A 19380-nucleotide genomic window follows, 5' to 3' on the forward strand; every position below is an offset into this window, starting at 1 on the left:
AAAACTTGAGCTACAGTTCTGATATATTATTTCAAACACAATTTTGTGATAGATATTTGAAGAAACCTTATCTCGGGCTGAAACAATATCATATTGAAAATAACAAAGGTGAATCGTTTCTATCAGATTTGGCCTCAAGCTCAATGTTTCCTGAATCTGAAGCTCAAAATATGATACACTTCAATACTTTCTGTAAGAAGTCAGAGGAAAAGACAATTTTCAGACACAAACATCAAATCTTGTTAAAATCTTAATATGTAATAGGAGATCATTGCTATAGGGCATCTGACTTGTCTTACTGCCTTATTTGTATCAAATTGTCACTTTTTATCCAGTTAAGCATTGATATCACTTTTTTTCTAATTTCATTGTGGTATGAAAGAAATTTCGTTTGCAAACTATGTGAATCAGTTTACTGGTGTGTAAACTGCATTTTTCGTACAGTTATTTTAAATGACGAGCGTTAGGTTTACATTTCATTTAAATTAAGTGTTAAAAAAAAAATAATTTAACTCTGTTTTTTTCAATGTTATACGATTGTTGGAACAGCCGGTCAATTGATGGAATCCCGGAACAGCTGGCTTTAATCTGGCGGGAAATGCTGTCAAATTCAGAGAGTACACAAAATATAGTTCCACATTAACTTTATCTTTTTTCATCCCATTTACACATGTAATATTTGTTAATTTTTTATTTTATTATATATAAATTAAGACTTACATTACATTCATACATGCAATATATTGAAAAATTTTCATATAGATACAATGTCCTGCCTAACCGGATGCGCATTCACACTACTTGTGGAAGTCAGTGTTCTGGTGTGTTTATTCTTGCACGACAACCGCTGCGTTTATGCAAGTGTAAATGATTTCCCAGTTGGTAAGGTTATAGAGCAAAGAGAAAACGGAATGTAAATATTCACAAATGTTTGCAAACAACATTTCTCTTATAACACAATGAAATAAAACAAATAGTGGCATCAATGCTTATGATTAATTTTTCAGACTACTTGATAAAATATAATATATTGTTTAAATGTACGATTCCATTAATTTTCCAAGAGGCTATTTTTCAAAACCTACATGTAAGGTCAATGTTTCTATTGTAACGTCACAATAACGTCAGGGATATCCGCACCATTCTCAGATTTCTTTTCATAGTGGTTGGAAAAAAAATGAATCAGTAAATCCGAAACCCAGATGTAGTATGAAAACATAGCAAAATTAACTATTAACAAATATAATAACGCAAATATCTGACAGGAGGCTGTGAGGAACAAGTTATCAATCCTACATACAATAAGAGGCACAGGGGGCCTGTATCACTCACCTGGTTTATTTTGTAATTATCATAAAAAAATTTACAATTGAAAATAGCAAAAATGACAGCCAGGGCAGCCAGAACTACACTCACCTTCCCAAAACTGCCCTTCCCTAGTACCGTTAGGAAGTTGAAATCCGTCTGGCGTACTGTGTCATGCTTGCTCATATTTTTAGTAATATCCACGTGAGGCGAGACATCTTTGTCTAACAACGGTTTCTGTAAAATAGAATAAAATATTGATAAAGTCATTTATTCCTTAAACATACGATAAAACTGACTGTATCATGAAATAGGATTTCACAGGTAAATAGGTTTATAGTTTAATGTCTAAACTTTAAATCTGTAAGTCATATAGATAAATTGTAATCAAAATTGGACAATTACCATATTTGACCCAATAAGCGCCCATGTCCCTACAAGAGCCCCTCCCCCTTTTTGAGGCCTCAATTTCTATTGCCCAGGTATAAATAAAGACCCCCAAAAAAATAAACAAATATTGATTTCCAATAATTTCATCTCATTAGCACCTTTGCATTATTTCAATTTTTTAAATGCCCTGGGTGCTTATTGAGTCTAATACGGTACACTAAAAATGGTAATCAGAATTGGACAATTAATAAGAGCTTTATGTGCTATATCCATTTAGTTATCAACAAGAGATTCCAGAGTGATCTTGGCACCAGCACCATAGAATGATCTATGACAATCAATAGAAAGAGAAATCTATTCTCTGATTTTATTTCATTTTAAATTTTTGTTTGAAAATATTGAGTGCACATGGGGAATCTTTACACAAAGTCTGCAGAGTTGCATCACAATCCAATTATAAAATTGAATAAAATTGAATATGACCACTGTCTGCTGTGTTGTATTTGGATTTGTTCCTGAATGGTTATACATAACTCAGGACAAAGCAGATTATACAATTTTCTTTAATCAATCAAAATATTAAATTCCAAGATGGCTGCTCATTAGTTATGTTGTTTCCTGATCACTCACAAAAGGCAATCAGCTGAACTCTCGGGACCGATAACATAACTACAAAATTTCAAAAGAGCTCACATATCACTTGATTCCTTTTTGAGAAAAAGTGACGACAAATATCAATTGTCAAAATCCAAGATGGATGCCCATAAACCGTAACTTATTCACGCATTCATCCTAAATAGCAATATGCACAACTAGGGTCCTTAAGGAAAATCTACCTATGTAATTTGAGAAAGATCCCTGTGGTGCTTTGAGAAATATTGGTGACAAGAATTGTCTATAGCAACAGAGAAGGAAGGAAGATGGATGACAGATGCAGATGAAAGGCAATTTGAATAGCCCACCATCTGATGATGGTTGGATACAAATATTAATCAGATAAATTATGTTCCAAATTCATCAAATTACATGTGATATAATTTTGAAACATTCTGAGCTAACATTATTTATGGTAATACTTTGTCTATATTCTGAATCATTTGAAAGGTGTGCTGGTATCAAATTTTTTATCACATATTCATACATTCAGTTAAAAAATTTTCACATGATTTTAAAATATTAAAGATGCTCCACAGTGTAGTGACTAATTAACACAAAAAATAGTTATGACTAATTAACACAAAAAATGATATAAGATACGGTATAACCCCTCTAACTCGAACCCGGATTCCTCAAATATTCCCTATTCATCGAACTTGCTGTACAGTCCAGACCGTGTCCCTGTATAATCTATGTAACAAAACCCCGGATAGCTCAAACAGCTATTCGTCGAATACCCCTAATTCCTCGAACAGAAATGTGTCCCCGTTTCATCAAATACATAGTTTTTATCCATGTATTCATCGAACAGGTGTTCGGACCTTAAGATTTTTTTTTACCTTGGTCACACCTGACTGCACCGACTGACATGGATAATTGCTCACAATCTTGTGTTTATACAGGTGACGTATCAAGCCTTTAGGTAATTAAGGTATTACCTACTTACACGATCGCAGGTCGTTGTTTGATGCTTACTTTATTTTAACATTTCTGAAATGGCATTAAAACATTGATGTTTCTCGTAATAATCTTCGCTGTAAATGCGAAAATACGGAAATTGTTGATCCGTGTTAATAGAAAGTATGCATTGTGAAATGAAAAAAGAGGCGGAAGAAATTGCGGACGTCCGCCTAATTATATAAGTTTTTTTTTTTTTTTTTTTTTAATTTCTTTGTTTTTATCATTTGTCACGCTAACACAATGCTATTTATTGAAATATCTAAACGATATCAAACGATGTGCATTTTACATTTTATCAGTGCGTTCCGTATCTTTTGCAGTATATCGTATTTGTAACTTTACTTAACCTAACGCCTTTACAAAATAGACATCTAGACATCGTTACTTATGTCCGTAATTATGCTGGTTAATAACTTTATTGTGAGTATGTATTTTGTAAATGTTTTAAATAATCAGTGATAATTAAATAATAGAAAATGTACTACTTGTTGACTAATTTGGATTGTTTATATACCTATATGATGATCGCCTACTCTGCTGTGAATGACATTTGATTTATGGCTATCTCGTAAGCATTTTCAAACTCTCAATTTATGTTATAAATATTTTTTCAAATTGATATTGCTATAAATAAAACAATTGAATAAAGAAATCCAAAATGCTGAATGATAGGGTAATTAAAATGTCATTGCCGTGCATTGTTTGTCATAGTTTGAGCCCGGACATTTTGACTGTCGATCGTAACCAACCTCGGATGAGTCGAATACCCTGTATTCCTCGAACTATTGACCTGGTCCCCTGCTGTTTCAGTTATAGGGGTTTTACTGTAATTTATTTCGCTTTTGGTGCATGCAGAGTCAGTACTTCATTCCATATAGGGCATGGTGCCGTAGGTTTTTTTGGGGACGCAATTAATTATTTTTAATATTTCTATCTTGAAGAAAAATAAGACGCCAAGAATTTCGGGTGATGGTAAAAGTGTAAAGTAGGTAACTTTTGATACTGAAGAAATTTATGAAATCGTCTGGTTGTTTTTTTGAAAGAAAAATAATACAATTTGTCAGCAGTGGATCATCTTTCAATCTATACATTCAACTTAAAAATTTTAAACATGATTTCAAAACATAAAGCCATGTTCTGAAGTTGTAAAAACAATTGGTACTTGGTCTTTCAATTCTTAATTTAATGCTATTTTCCTTGATATAAAACTTCTGTTCAGCTGAAATAGAGTATTTCCCCAGAACAAATTGTTTTTTCCTTTCATCAAATTTGATTTCAAAAGGAAAATGGATCGATCAAACAGCTACCAGTGTCTATATATGGTACTGCTCCCAAGGCTTTTCTTTCATTTTCAAGAGGCTGGTTCTGAAACCAATATTTCTTATCGGCAAAAAATACTGCCAAGTTGAAACATTTAAATTCAATATCGGTCAATTCTGTTGGAACAACACCACCCTGACAAACGAAACAGTGAAATTAATTTACAAGCATTCATCGCTGCAAATGATTTTATAGTTCTACAATGTAAATTTACAGAGGCCATTTCCGAGCGGGCATAAACGAGCGTTTCGAGGCGGGTGTAAACGAGGTCAGTTACGATAAATGGCTGCTGTTATTGACAGTAAAATGGTATTATGCAATCAAACGATTTGATGGCAACCTGCATGTGCTACATTCATTTACAAGGATCCAGACTTTTCCAAGGGTCCATATAGCTACATGTGCTACAGTCATTTATGTGCAGACTTGTTCCCGAGCCCATATAGCTGTATGTGCTACAGTCATTTATGAACAGCCTTGTTCCCCAGCCCATATAGCTGTATGATGTGCTACAGTCATTTACATATAGACTTGTATGATGTGCTACAGTCATTTACATATAGACTTGTTCTCCAGCCCATATAGCTGTATGTGCTACAGTCATTTACATAGCTGTATGTGCTACAGTCATTTACATACAGACTTGTTCCCCAGCCCATATAGCTGTATGTGCTACAGTCATTTACGTACAGACTTGTTCCCCAGCCCATATAGCTGTATGTGCTACAGTCATTTACATACAGACTTGTTCCCCAGCCCATATAGCTACATGTGCTACAGTCATTTACATACAGACTTGTTCTCGAGCCCATATAGCTACATGTGCTACAGTCATTTACATACAGACTTTGTTCCCCAGCCCATATAGCTACATGTGCTACAGTCATTTACATACAGACTTGTTCCCCAGCCCATATAGCTACATGTGCTACAGTCATTTACGTACAGACTTGTTCCCCAGCCCATATAGCTGTATGTGCTACAGTCATTTACATACAGACTTGTTCCCCAGCCCATATAGCTACATGTGCTACAGTCATTTACGTACAGACTTGTTCCCAGGGCCCATATAGCTGTATGTGCTACAGTCATTTACATACAGACTTGTTCCCCAGCCAATATAGCTGCATGTGCTACAGTCATTTACATACAGACTTGTTCCCCAGCCAATATAGCTACATGTGCTACAGTCATTTAATATAGCTACATGTGCTAGTCATTTACATACAGACTTGTTCCTGAGCCAATACAACGCGCATGTGCTACAGTCATTTACATACGGACTTGTTTCCAGGGCCCATATAGCTGTATGTGCTACAGTCATTTACGTACGAACTTGTTCCCAAGCCCATATAGCTGCAAATGCTACAGTCATTTACGTACAGACTTGTTCCCCAGCCCATATAGCTGTATGTGCTACAGTCATTTAATATAGCTACATGTGCCAGTCATTTACATACAGACCTGTTCCCGAGCCAATATTGCTGCATGTGCTACAGTCATTTACATACAGACTTGTTCCCCAGCCCATATAGCTGTATGTGCTACAGTCATTTAATATAGCTACATGTGCTACAGTCATTTACATACAGACTTGTTCCCGAGCCCATATAGCTGTATGTGCTACAGTCATTTACATACAGACTTGTTCCCAAGCCCATATAGCTGCATGTGCTACAGTCATTTACATACAGACTTGTTCCCGAGCCCATATAGCTGCATGTGCTACAGTCATTTACATACAGACTTGTTCCCCAGCCCATAAAGCTGTGTGGTTGTCAGAAAATGGAAATTTGAATTCACATCATTTGTCTTGCTTGCACCTTTCCATTTAGACTAAGAAAGTAAGAATAATAAACAAATGTTGAATCCGGATCCCAGAGATGGCAGAATTGCTCATTATTAAACAAGCATAAAGAATATATCTCACCCCACATTCAAGGATAACATCCAACCGTTGACCTTTGGACCCTTATAAGATCTCCTACACAAAATTAACAGTAAATCCAATATTGAAAGACGACAATCAAACAAGAACAGCTGATGGACTTTTAATTGAATCGTTATGTTGACTTTTCTGTGTTGGACGACACTTATGACCAGTAATTTTGCCACGTTGTGTATGAGCAGTGATTCCTGAAGGTGAAGGTCAATAAAACGACCAAGTCTGATAGATGTGTTTATGATGGGGTCCATGTAATACGAGTAAAGACCGTTATATATATAGCGACCAAAGTAGAACTATAATAACACCCCCCAATAGATCAGGATTAATTTCGGATTCTCCATCACTATGCCATAGGTTTCCTGCGACAACACAGCAGACAACACAGCAGTCGCAACATGTAAATCATGCTCTTCTAATTTTCACTGAGTATTTTGACAGCAAACAAGACTGTGTCACGGAATATAGTCAAGTCTGAACCTCGCACAATCTCTCTGAAATCCCACATCGCATGTCCACGTCCATTATGTCGCATAAGAAATACATCAACTGCCATATTAGAGCTGTCGCAATGTCCGTGAGTTTTTCTCCAATATTGTGATGTACAGGGACAGTATGGTGCTCAAACAATTAATACAAAGTGCTGACGGAGGCTGATTGGAACCACGGAATACAATGTCCACGGTCTATAGAACCAAGGACACAATAGAATTCAGGGGTGTATGCTGAAATCTGTAGATGGTAAACTTTACAAACCAACTTCATGTTGGAAGCATTATAAACTGGTCAACATGTGTAAAAAGGCACTGACATTCCACAACTATAGCCCCCATATCTGCTTTACAGTGGCCTACATCTGATGGGTGGCTTTTGTAGGTTGATGGTTTTTTTCTTGGAACTCATTCTTTCATGATTCCATATATATATTTCCTTACATAAACAGAATTTAACAAAAATTTGGTTATCCATTAAATGGGTAGCCAATTTTTCCGAGGGCAAAATAAACAGAGGTAGTGGTAGGGAGATTAAAGTAGCTGATTTGTCTCCGCCCTTCCCCCCACCGCCTACCCTTGCCCTACCCACCATCCCCTTGCCCCTAAGGAAACTTTCAGTAAGGAAGATTTAGGATTTGGATATTACACCAGCCTCATGAAGTAGCTGAGTTCAGATGTACTTTCATAGTTGAATGGATCTTTACAATGTCCACTATAATTAGAAAGCTGTAAATTTTAGGAGACAGTCCTCACCTCCATTTTTTTGTTAATCTCAATCATGTCATTAACGACATCGTCTGTGACAGGAATGCCGTAGAATTCTCCCTCCTCCTGACTCAGTAACTTAAACCAGCCGTCAATCGGCTCCTTCAATAACTCGGAAATTCCGAACGACAGTGACCCCATAAAATCGTTCCTGGAAGTCCGATCCCAATCCCAGACCTCAAATGACAACCGCTTGGCATGGTCCTCCTGGAGAAGTTCACTGCAACAAACCAAAACGACATCAGTCAATGTGTTAAAATAGTGGATTATTCACAAACCAAAACGATATCGGTCAAAATGACATAAGTCAATGTGTAAACGAAGTGGATTATTCACAAACCAAAACGATATCAGTCAATGTGTTAAAATAGTGGATTATTCACAAACCAACGCGACATCAGTCAACATGTAAAAATAGTGGATTATGAAGTTTTAGAGTGAGAAAGGAATCAGACTCATCAGAAAATAGCCTAAGATATCTTTGTTTTTTCCATTTTGTGATCATTATGAAAGGAGTTTTCTGCAAATATAGATACAGAACAAAACGAAAGAGTTTAAGAAAAGCTGCACAGATATTAAAAGTAGGGAAATGCAGTCACAGAGACAAGGAATATTTCAACATGTAAATGGTAGCATTTTTTGGTCTTTCAAATCAGCAATAATTGTTAAAAAAAAAATTAATCCCCATTACATTAAATGATATTTCATATGTTTTCGATTAAAATACTGAATAGTTTTCAGATTATTAACTAAAATCATCAAATTATAATTATTTATTTTAACTACATTTAATGGAATCTGGTTTTGTGACAGTTCACAACTTTATCCCGTTCTCCCCTAAAATTTTATTATGGACTGCTCCAATACTTGAACCAGAAGAGTCCAAATGTGCCTTCAGGGGTGAATGAGTTTATATTTCCTAAGAGTTGTTTGTCACGATTTCACATTAGCAGTCGTGCACAATGCTGCTGCAGCTGCTGGAAAAACCATGATGTCAAAATGTCTCTATGTGCCATCAACTAAAAAGATCAACAGAATTCCAGCTAAAACTATAGCATTCCCGATCATCTTTAGGGGAAACAGGACCCATTAGGGGAAACAAGACACGAACATCAGCGAATGATTAAAATATCTTTCACAAACATTATCTGGCACAATTAAGGATGGACTTTGATTGCTATTGCCATCTTATTCTCTGTAAATCGATCATTAAAGTCAATAATACAGTCAAACAAAACTTTTTTCTTTAGTCTTAAAAAATTGAAGTAGATCCCAGAGGGATCTTGGCGCCCACCAAAGAATGATCTATGTCTGACAATGGAAAGAGGGATCTTTTCTCTGCTTTTCAAACTTTTGCAAACATACTATATATAAATTTGAGACAGATCGCTTCAGTACTGCCTGAGAAACAGCAGTAACAAACTTCAACTATCAAAATCCAAGATGGCTCCTTGGCAGCCATCTTGATGATTGATCGGTCCCAAATCGAAATATGCACAACTAGGGCCCTAGGGGAACCTATATATGAAATTTGAGACAGATTCATTCAATACTTTCTGAGAAATAGCGATAACAATCTTAACTATCAAAATCCAAGATGGCAGCCTGGCGGCCATTTTGTTGACTGATCGATCCAAAAACGCATTATGTACAACTAGAGCCCTAGGGGCACCTACATATGAAATTTGAGAAAGATCCCTTCAGTACTTTGTGAGATATAGCGATAACAATCTTTAACTATCAAAATCCAAGATGGCTGCCTGGCGGCCATCCTGTTGACCGATCGGTCCCAAAACGCAACATGCACAACTAGGACCCTAGGGGAACCTATATATAAAATTTGAGACAGATCCCTTCAGTACTTTCTGAGAAAATAGCGACAACAAACTTTAACTATCAAAATCCAAGATGGCTGCCTGGCGGCCATCTTGTTGACCGATTGGTCCCAAAACGCAACATGCACAACTAGGACCCTAGGGGAACCTATATATAAAATTTGAGACAGATCCCTTCAGTACTTTCTGAGAAATAGCGACAACAAACTTTAACTATCAAAATCCAAGATGGCTGCCTGGCGGCCATCTTGTTGACCGATTGGTCCCAAAATGCAATATGCACAACTAGGGCCCTAGGGGAACCTACATATGAAATTTGAGACAGATCCCTTCAGTACTTTCTGAGAAATAGCGATAACAAACTTTAAGTATCAAAATCCAAGATGGCTGCCTGGCGGCCATCTTGTTGACCGATTGGTCCCAAAATTCAATATGCACAACTAGGGCCCTAGGGGAACCTACATATGAAATACGAGACAGATCCCTTCAGTACTTTCTGAGAAATAGCGATAACAAGAATTGTTAACGGACGGACGGACGGACGGACGGAAGGACGGACGGACGGACGGACGGACGGACGGAAGGACGGACGGAAGGACGGACGACGGACCACGGACAAAAAGCGATTTGAATAGCCCACCATCTGATGATGGTGGGCTTAAAAACTTGAAGTTGATTTAATGTTTTACAATATCCCAATTAAACTTGAAAGCATCTTATGGGAAATTTGAGTTTTTTATGACAAAATGATCGTGTTCATGTTTCAGTATAGTTTGTGTCAGGCGGTTATTGCGTCAGTGATGTCCTTTCTGTTCTGAGGCACTGCAGGGAACACCGATATTGTACAACGTCTGACAACAAAACACATGGTAACTTACATAACAATACAGTATGTGAATTTGTGGGCTGTCACCATGACCAAATATGGAAGGTCAAGTCTAAAAAATTGCATAATAAGGAATGAAAGTGACACATTGATCCTATTAAATATGAAGAATGGTCTGATAAGACTTTGACCGTACACTGACAATTACCTTGACTGTACACTGACCATTACCTTGACCATACACTGACCATTACTTTGACAGTACACTGACCATTACATTGACAGTACAATAACCATTACCTTGACCGTACACTGACCATTACTTTGACAGTACAATGACCATTACCTTGACCATACACTGACCATTACTTTGACAGTACACTGACCATTACCTTGACCGTACACTGACCATTACTTTGATAGTACAATGACCATTACCTTGACCATACACTGACAATTACCTTGACCATACACTGACCATCACCTTGACTGTACACTGATAATTATTTTGACCGTACACTGACTATTACTTTGACTCACAGTACACTGACTATTACTTTGACTGTACAATGACCATTACCTTGACCATACACTGACCATTACCTTGACCATACACTGACCATTACTTTGACCGTACAATGACCATTACCAAAGAAGGGAGATAAATCCTCTTAATGGCTTTATAAGAAATGCAAGTGATACATTGACCAAACCATTCCTGTCAAACCTTAGAATGGCCTGAAAGTATGAAAGAGAAACCTAGCCCAAATAAATGGGTAAGATCTTAAAATGGCCTTACTATGCATGAATCTAATATCTGAGAAAATGGGGATAATACATAGAAAAAGTGGTTGCTTCGTGTAGCGAAACATATTGAATACTTGATTATACCGACTGTTTTTAGTATCCTAAAGTGTTATAATTTATTTGTGAAAACAAACAGCATTTTGTAGCTATTTTAAGACAGAATATCACAAAGTGTATTATTCCTAAAGCTATTCCAGGCAATTTTCTAGAATGATGGTTATATGACACGGAAACTTTTCTATATTTGACAGTTAGACATATAAAGAACGATAACTATCTGTTTGTCAAAGACTTGCAGACAGCGTGACCTACATGTAGATCAATATGTAAATTGTTTAGCTCCAGTAAAACTCTGTCAGTATATGAATATATATAGGTACCACATGTTTTAGTGTCCCCAAAATCAATCCCAAAACCACACCTGCTCTGGCAATAAATGCTCATATGAATCTTTATCTGGCAATAAATGCTCATACATCCCTAAAATTTCATATTGGACTGGTCTAGTCATTGATTTAGAAGAGTCTAATGTGTCTTTAGGGATGAATGAGGAATATTTTCTTGCCTTAAAAATCAATATTCCTTTAACTTGGGATTTGTCACAATAGGTAACAGTACCACATTTTTTTCAGTAACCATCTGCAAGGAAACTCAAAACCATAATTTGTTGACAAAATACAAAATGTAGCTAAAATCTCATTCAAAGGAAAATGTCAAAAACTTATATTAGTAAAACTTGTAAACATAACTCGTGCGTTCTGTGCTTTGTTTGTTTATTTTGTTTTTTTTTATGTTAATTACTCACATGTTAAAGGATTCGTTCCAGACTGGGTTGAGTGTGGCCTTCTGTGTTTTCGTCTTCTGCTTGTTTCCTTTTGAGGATTCCACTGGAATGACCTTGACCTTTACATAGGGATCGGCTAGGCCATTGGGGTCCATAGGTATCAAATTCCTTGCCTCTCTCACTGAAAGGTCATAAAAGTTAAAATTTCAGAGATGAGTTTGGTCAACATTTAAACTTGTTCTTTCTCTTCTTCTTCTAAAACTGAGACCTATCGCAGTAAATCTGTTCAAACAGAAATACTCTTTACTTTTAAACGAGTCTGAAGAAGCTTAGGTTACCATGGACAACATAGAAGCAAGTTACCTTAGTAACTATGGAAAAAATAACAAAGGGATAAAAAGACTGTTACTTGATGATACAAACTAAGGTAGTTTTAAACTATAGACACCAAATAAGAGGAGCAAATAGCAACATAAGAAAGTATTTATGTGCATTAATGTAGACAAAGCAAGTTCCATTGGAGAAAAACAAAACTACTCAGCTACTGAAGCTAGTTGTCAGCAAATGGGGACATAACTCTGTCATTAAACTTCATTAAAAGCCTTTGTGACCCAACAAACAGTTTCCAAAAACAATACAACTAGCACTTATTCCATACTGAGTTAATTCCTATTGCAGAGAAAAAATATACAAAAGACATCAACATGAAGAAAGAAAGGCTGAAGATAGATATGTCACATACATGCGACCGTCTGCCATAATGCATGTTTAACACATGATATTGTCTGAGATAGTCTCTTTGAAATATAAAGCCTTCATCAGAAAACTTTAATCACACCATACACCAAATCAATCAGAATTCCGGAGTATCCTTTAAACATGTATTGTGTACAAAATTGTTAGGATGACTGACAGATTTACTCTCATTAAGTTATCTCTCTTCATGTTTTTTTATTATTTAAAAAAAAAACATAACATTTTTCACATTAAAGTGTGGTACTAATATGTTTGATAACCATTACTGAAGCATTTGATGTGTCAAATCATAGACATCAATTAAAGTTTGAGTTATTGCCCATTTTACAAACCTATGTATATTGACCTACTTACCATGGGGGAGGGGGTGGGGGATGGCTATATGAAGCATTGTACTTTAATGTCTTTTTGTCTCTGTTCTAACCGTTCTTGTGACAGGAAAGACTCTTTATTTAGTGATTGGAACAAGCAATAGCCATTCAGTATGTAAACTATACATAAGAACTGTCTCCAGAGGGGATCGCTACAGTAATATCTTTTCTTGACCTTTGCTTAAATTGCTTTAAATGTATCAAATTAGGTATTCTCTAGTTGGTAACAATGTGATCCCAAATGACCTTGACCTGAAGCTTGAAATGCTACAGATGAAGTGTCTCACTGTGGCTCAATGGTAAAGGTCTCCGACATCCTTCAATATGACCTTTACCTTTAGTTTATAGTTTGCAACTCCTTTGAGTGTTATGAGATATTTATAGGTTTGAGACTCCTTTGGGTGTTATGAGATATTTATAGGTTTGAGACTCCTTTGAGTGTTACGAGATATTTATAGGTTTGAGACTCCTTTGGGTGTTATGAGATATTTATAGGTTTGAGACTCCTTTGGGTGTTATGAGATATTTATAGGTTTGAGACTCCTTTGAGTGTTACGAGATATTTATAGGTTTGAGACTCCTTTGGGTGTTATGAGATATTTATAGGTTTGAGACTCCTTTGGGTGTTATGAGATATTTATAGGTTTGAGACTCCTTTGAGTGTTACGAGATATTTATAGGTTTGAGACTCCTTTGGGTGTTATGAGATATTTATAGGTTTGAGACTCCTTTGAGTGTTACGAGATATTTATAGGTTTGAGACTCCTTTGGGTGTTATGAGATATTTATAGGTTTGAGACTCCTTTGGGTGTTATGAGATATTTATAGGTTTGAGACTCCTTTGAGTGTTACGAGATATTTATAGGTTTGAGACTCCTTTGGGTGTTATGAGATATTTATAGGTTTGAGACTCCTTTGAGTGTTACGAGATATTTATAGGTTTGAGACTCCTTTGGGTGTTATGAGATATTTATAGGTTTGAGACTCCTTTGAGTGTTACGAGATATTTTATCAGTTCTCTAAGGTTTATTCTCCATCAAAGACACTTCATATAACATTAGCCCTAAATAGGATATAAAATACAAACAAACCAATCGAAACCAAACCAAATTCTAGCTATTTGCAATTTGACCTTGACCTTTTACCTGATTTACCACAATATATAATATATATTTTGCCTAATTTAACGCTACAGATATTGTCCTGTTGACCATGATATTTAGCCTAATTTAACAAAGTAGATAATGTCTGTTTGACCTTGACATTAAGCCTAATTTAACAAAGTAGATAATGTCTCTTTGACCTTGACATTCAGCCTAATTTAACAAAGTAGATAATGTCTCTTTGACCTTGACATTCAGCCTAATTTAACAAAGTAGATAATGTCTCTTTGACCTTGACATTTAGCCTAATTTATCAAAGTAGACAATGTCTCTTTGACCATGACATTCAGCCTAATTTATCAAAGTAGATAATGTCTCTTTGACCTTGAAATTAAGCCTAATTTAACAAAGTAGATAATGTCTCTTTGACCTTGCCTAATTTAACACAGTAGTCATTTTGACCTTAATCTTTTGCCTAATTTGATACAGAAGATAATATCCCTTTGACCATGACATTTGCTTCATTTAACACAGAAGATAATGTTCTTTTGACCTTGACCTTGATCTTTTCCCTAATTTAACACATCCTTTTGACCTTGACCTCTTGCCTAATTTAACACAGTAGATAATAACATTTTGACCTTGACCTCTTGCCTAATTTAACACAACAGATAATGCACTTTACTTGCTGGTAATTAGGATCATGACAAACCTGTCAAATCAGTTACAGGGTTCTTAGCTTCTGGAACAACAAATACCAATAACTCGACTGATGTGGTAATTACAAGTGACATATGCATGGTGGCTCTACTTCTGTCTAATTTACTGGGATAATAGATTGACGTATGACTGCCGTATGCTACACTGGTATGGTGATGAACGGTCCCAAGGATTTAGATCTATACCTACACAACTACCAAGTAAGGAAATTGGAAATCGACAACAAACAATTGTAATACCTCACCTGTGTATATCTCCCATCCATCTTCCCTGTTCAAATCTCCCTATCTCCTCTTTTCATATATCTCTTACTTGTACATATTTCTCTATATTTCCCTGATCATATTTCCCTATACATCTTTCTATCTTTTTTGTTCATATCTCCCTAGCATTCTTGTGATATCCATCTTCTCCTCCATTCATATCCATCTCTCTTTCCTGTTACTTCACATCCCCCCCCCCCCTTTTCCTGTTCATATCCCACTAGTATCCCTGTCAATATCCTCCTACCTTTTCTGTCATATCTACCTACCTTCCCTCTTATGTACCCATCCCCTTGTTCATATTCATCTACCTTCCCTGTTCATATTCCCCTATCTTCCATGATTGTCTTAATTCATTGTTCATATCCCCCTAGTATCCCTGTCCATATCCTCCTACCTTTTCTGTCATATCTACCTACCTTCCCTCTTATGTACCCCATCCCCTTGTTCATATTCATCTACCTTCCCTGTTCATATCCTCCTATCAGCCATGATCCTCTGAATTCTCTATTCATATCCCCCTAACTACCATGATCATTTTAATTCTCTAATCATATCCCCTGAATGATTATAGCTTTAGTTAATGTGCCATTAGAATTTCTCTGGTAATTACAGCCATCAACAGTTAATTTCTCCCAAAAGTACATGCTCTACGTTCACCCAGACTTATTACATCAGTCAGTGTGTAGCTGTGTGGGTGAACTGGCTCTCTGAGTTATCTAAATGGCTACCAACACATGTACAACATGAACATCACCTGTTGATGAAAGCTGTTTTCACTCTTCCGAAATAGTTATAAAAATTTTCAGCATTATAGCTACATTTGTGTAATGTTTCCCCCAATGTAAAACATTTCGGTGATGCTGACTGTTGTAAAGGTCAGAAAGTATAACTTAGGCGTAGTAAACAAGTGTGCACTCGCTGACCTCTGTAATTGGTATCTCTGGCATATCCTGAGAGTGGGGTATAGACTGCCGATATAAGATACGACTGTTTAAGATACGACTGTTTACGTAATGCTCACTACCCCATTGTAAGTAAGATGTGTATAACTTATCTCCATGGCCTCCTCATTATAGTAAATACACTGAAGAGTTATTGCCTTGTTTTCCACAACCTTCGTCAACCTTACAATTCAGATTGTTCTGATCTGAGAAGAAAATGTCCAATAGTAGTTACACAAAGTGTTGCTCTCCTAACGACGCCTTGACTCCCACACACCAAATGTCACATATTCATGGACCTGTGCCATCAGGCATTTTACACTTGCCAAGAAAAGTCTGCCTTTCTGAATCACTAGGGAACTGTAACAAAGTCAATGCCATTTCTTTTTTGTGAAGAATTAAATAAATTTCTTATTGGAAAAGGGGCCAGTGTGGCTGAGTGGTTAAGTTGTCTTGACATATTACTACAAGCTCTACACCTCTGGGTCGCAAATTCAGACCCCATGTGGGGCAGTTGCCAGGTACTGACCGCTGGTTGATGGTTATTCACCGGCTACTTCGGCTTTCCTCCACCAACAATTCTAGCACATCCTTACATGATCCTGTCTGTAACTAGGATATATTATTTAAAACAATTCCAATTTCATCAAATAACAGAAGGAAAAATGCACAATATAGTGACCGGTTCAATTTTTCAGTATTGATTGTTTGCTCGGCAGTATGGAGCAGCTCTGTCCCAATAAGCGCCCTCTCCCACATTTTTAGGCCTAATTTTCACCTCACATTGATTAATTTAAAGCACATTCTACGAACTTGCAACAACTGACAGAGTGCATGCATAAGCTTGATCAACGCCAAGTATGCTTCTTAAAAGATGTCACAACAATTCTTCAGCTATAATCTTAAGTTTGATTAGTTTAATATCCTAAACACCCAAGGGCATTGCAGGACGTCCCAGGGTTAGGAGATGGAGGAGGCAAGCCAGATTACCCAGAGAAAACAGGTTCACTGACCTATAGTCAGTACTTGGCAACTTTCCAACATGGAATTCGAACTCATGACAACGAGGTGCCAAGGACATATAATGATACCCTTAATTCATAATAATAAGCCGTGCAGTTTTTATTCTTTTTTAGTAGGAAATCCCAGGCTTATTTTCGATTCAGGCATATTATCAAGATTTCAGGGTATGAAGGGTCAATCTTAACTCCATGAGATGTGTACAATGTTCAGACATATTATAAATATTTCTCTCAATATTTCTTGCATTTTTCGTAGGATACTTGATTCACTTGTCACAAGTTTTAACAGTGACTCATCACCATAACATGTCCAGGGTGGGAATTGTGCACCTTCTTGTGAAATTTCTCATTCCTATATAATTTATTGATTTTCAAACAGTCCTGACAGTGTTTCCAAGTCAAATCATCCATCTCACTATACACATAACCATCAACATTCCTAGCTGATAGACTCACTACAACTTCAACAAAATCATATTTGTAAATGTACTTATTTTAGTGCAAAATTTATATCACAGAGGGAATTCACACATTGTGCAATATCTAAACTTAAAAGATTTAAATTTCCTTACAGACAAAAAACTGTCAATCGGTGATGTAAATAATCAGAGGGCCTGTAATAGTTGGGTTAGAAGTGTAGCTGACTCAACCATGGGTGTACCACACCCCCCCCTTGCATGCAGAAAAACTGGCACACATTGGGCCCCGCCGTCTCCTGCCCCGGGATGGTAGAAAATAAGTTCCTGTTCCCTAATATTTGGCATCCTAATAACTTGCAATATGCATATCCCCTATATAGTTTAATCAACTTAGGACAAGTAGCGATGTTTATAGGATTTACCATATTCCCATATGGGAGGCCCAAGTCACCCCCGGGGGGGGAGATCTTTGTACCAAATGTTTTTGCCAATAATCTGACAAGTCATAGGATTTATAGTATTTTAGACCCCCGCCCCCTACCCCCGTGGGGTCAGAGTTCGCTGGACAGAAGTTGTGTCTACAGACAGATGCCCCCAAGATGTTTTGTGCCAAAATTAGGTACTAGCAAACCAGATTACAAGTATTTTACCTCCCCCTTAACTCTCTCTATTTGTGGGGACCGGTGGGGGGGGGGTTGGGGGGGGATGTGGGGGGGGAGGGGGGGGGGGGGGGGGGAGAACTTCTCCCAAGGAGGAGGAGAGTACGAAGATACCTACGCCCTTTTGTTAATTCGGGGGGATTAAGGATTTTAATTTTTCTATCTAAATAGTGATGAGCAATGTCTTTTTTGTGTGCATTTGTTATTTTTAATTATGTGTGCGATTACCCAATTGACCAATTGTCACCTACCTGTAGCCACCATCTTTGGACCATCCATGTGAACCTTAATGTTGATGCGACCCCTCCTCTCCGTATGGTCCATTCCGCACAACTTTGGCACATTCTTTTCACATCGTTTGTGGACGTTCATATCACATGCTGAAACATACACAAAACAAACCGCATGAAATGTTTGACACAGATACTGGTTTATATCACTTATTCAACTGGGTTTGTTTTTTTTAAATGGACAAAATGATTTAAGCTTAACCTTTCAATATTTGAGAGGTAAATATATATATTTTGGCAAAAAGTAAAACAGTTTAAACCCATTCACCCCTGAAGACACATTTAGACTCTCCTAAATCAAGGACTGGAACAGTCCATTGTGAAATTTCAGAGGTGAATTAGTTAAAACAGTGAAATGCCCACAATGACTTCATGTGATTCTGATAAATACTATTATATGATGTTAATTATCTTCATCATCGTCACATTAGGACTTAACAATCTTGTCTTTGACCTTAAATAATTTTAAATTAATATCTTTGCGCTGATTTTGTCACTTGAAATATTTTTTTCATATTGAAAGGCCAAATAATACAGATGAGCTTTGATATTAAACAAGAATGTTTAAGCCTTGCTGCTCAAACACATTCTCAATATTTATATCTACACTTCTATTAGATTCTCATTATGTGTCTCAAGATTTTTCACTTTAAACAATGATGGAAAAATTCATTGAAACGGCAAAACATCTGATCATGATTCAACAGTTTCCTTTATTGTGATCCTATTATCGTATGTCGAGCCT

The 19380-nt window shown here is 36.7% G+C and overlaps 2 protein-coding genes across 6 annotated transcripts in view; one reads left to right on the plus strand and one right to left on the minus strand.

Annotated features, from left to right (window-relative positions):
- The window catches only part of LOC138323854 (exportin-6-like), a 603808-nt gene that overhangs the window by 416349 nt on the left and 168079 nt on the right, over positions 1-19380 (plus strand). The window lies entirely within an intron of this gene.
- Positions 1-19380, minus strand: part of LOC138323852 (calcium-dependent protein kinase C-like) — a 156000-nt gene that overhangs the window by 51315 nt on the left and 85305 nt on the right. For all 5 annotated transcript variants that reach the window (XR_011208598.1, XM_069268746.1, XM_069268749.1 and 2 more), the window contains 4 exons: positions 18597-18725; positions 12110-12269; positions 7825-8056; positions 1417-1542 (listed from right to left, as the gene is read on the minus strand). Coding sequence is in view for 4 of the 5 variants with exons in the window: in XM_069268746.1 (XP_069124847.1) it covers positions 1417-1542; positions 7825-8056; positions 12110-12269; positions 18597-18725 (647 nt within the window). In the remaining variant the exon portion in view is untranslated. The remainder of the gene's footprint in view (positions 1-1416; positions 1543-7824; positions 8057-12109; positions 12270-18596; positions 18726-19380) is intronic.

Source organism: Argopecten irradians, chromosome 5, assembly GCF_041381155.1.
Source record: "Argopecten irradians isolate NY chromosome 5, Ai_NY, whole genome shotgun sequence".
NCBI lineage: Eukaryota > Metazoa > Mollusca > Bivalvia > Pectinida > Pectinidae > Argopecten > Argopecten irradians.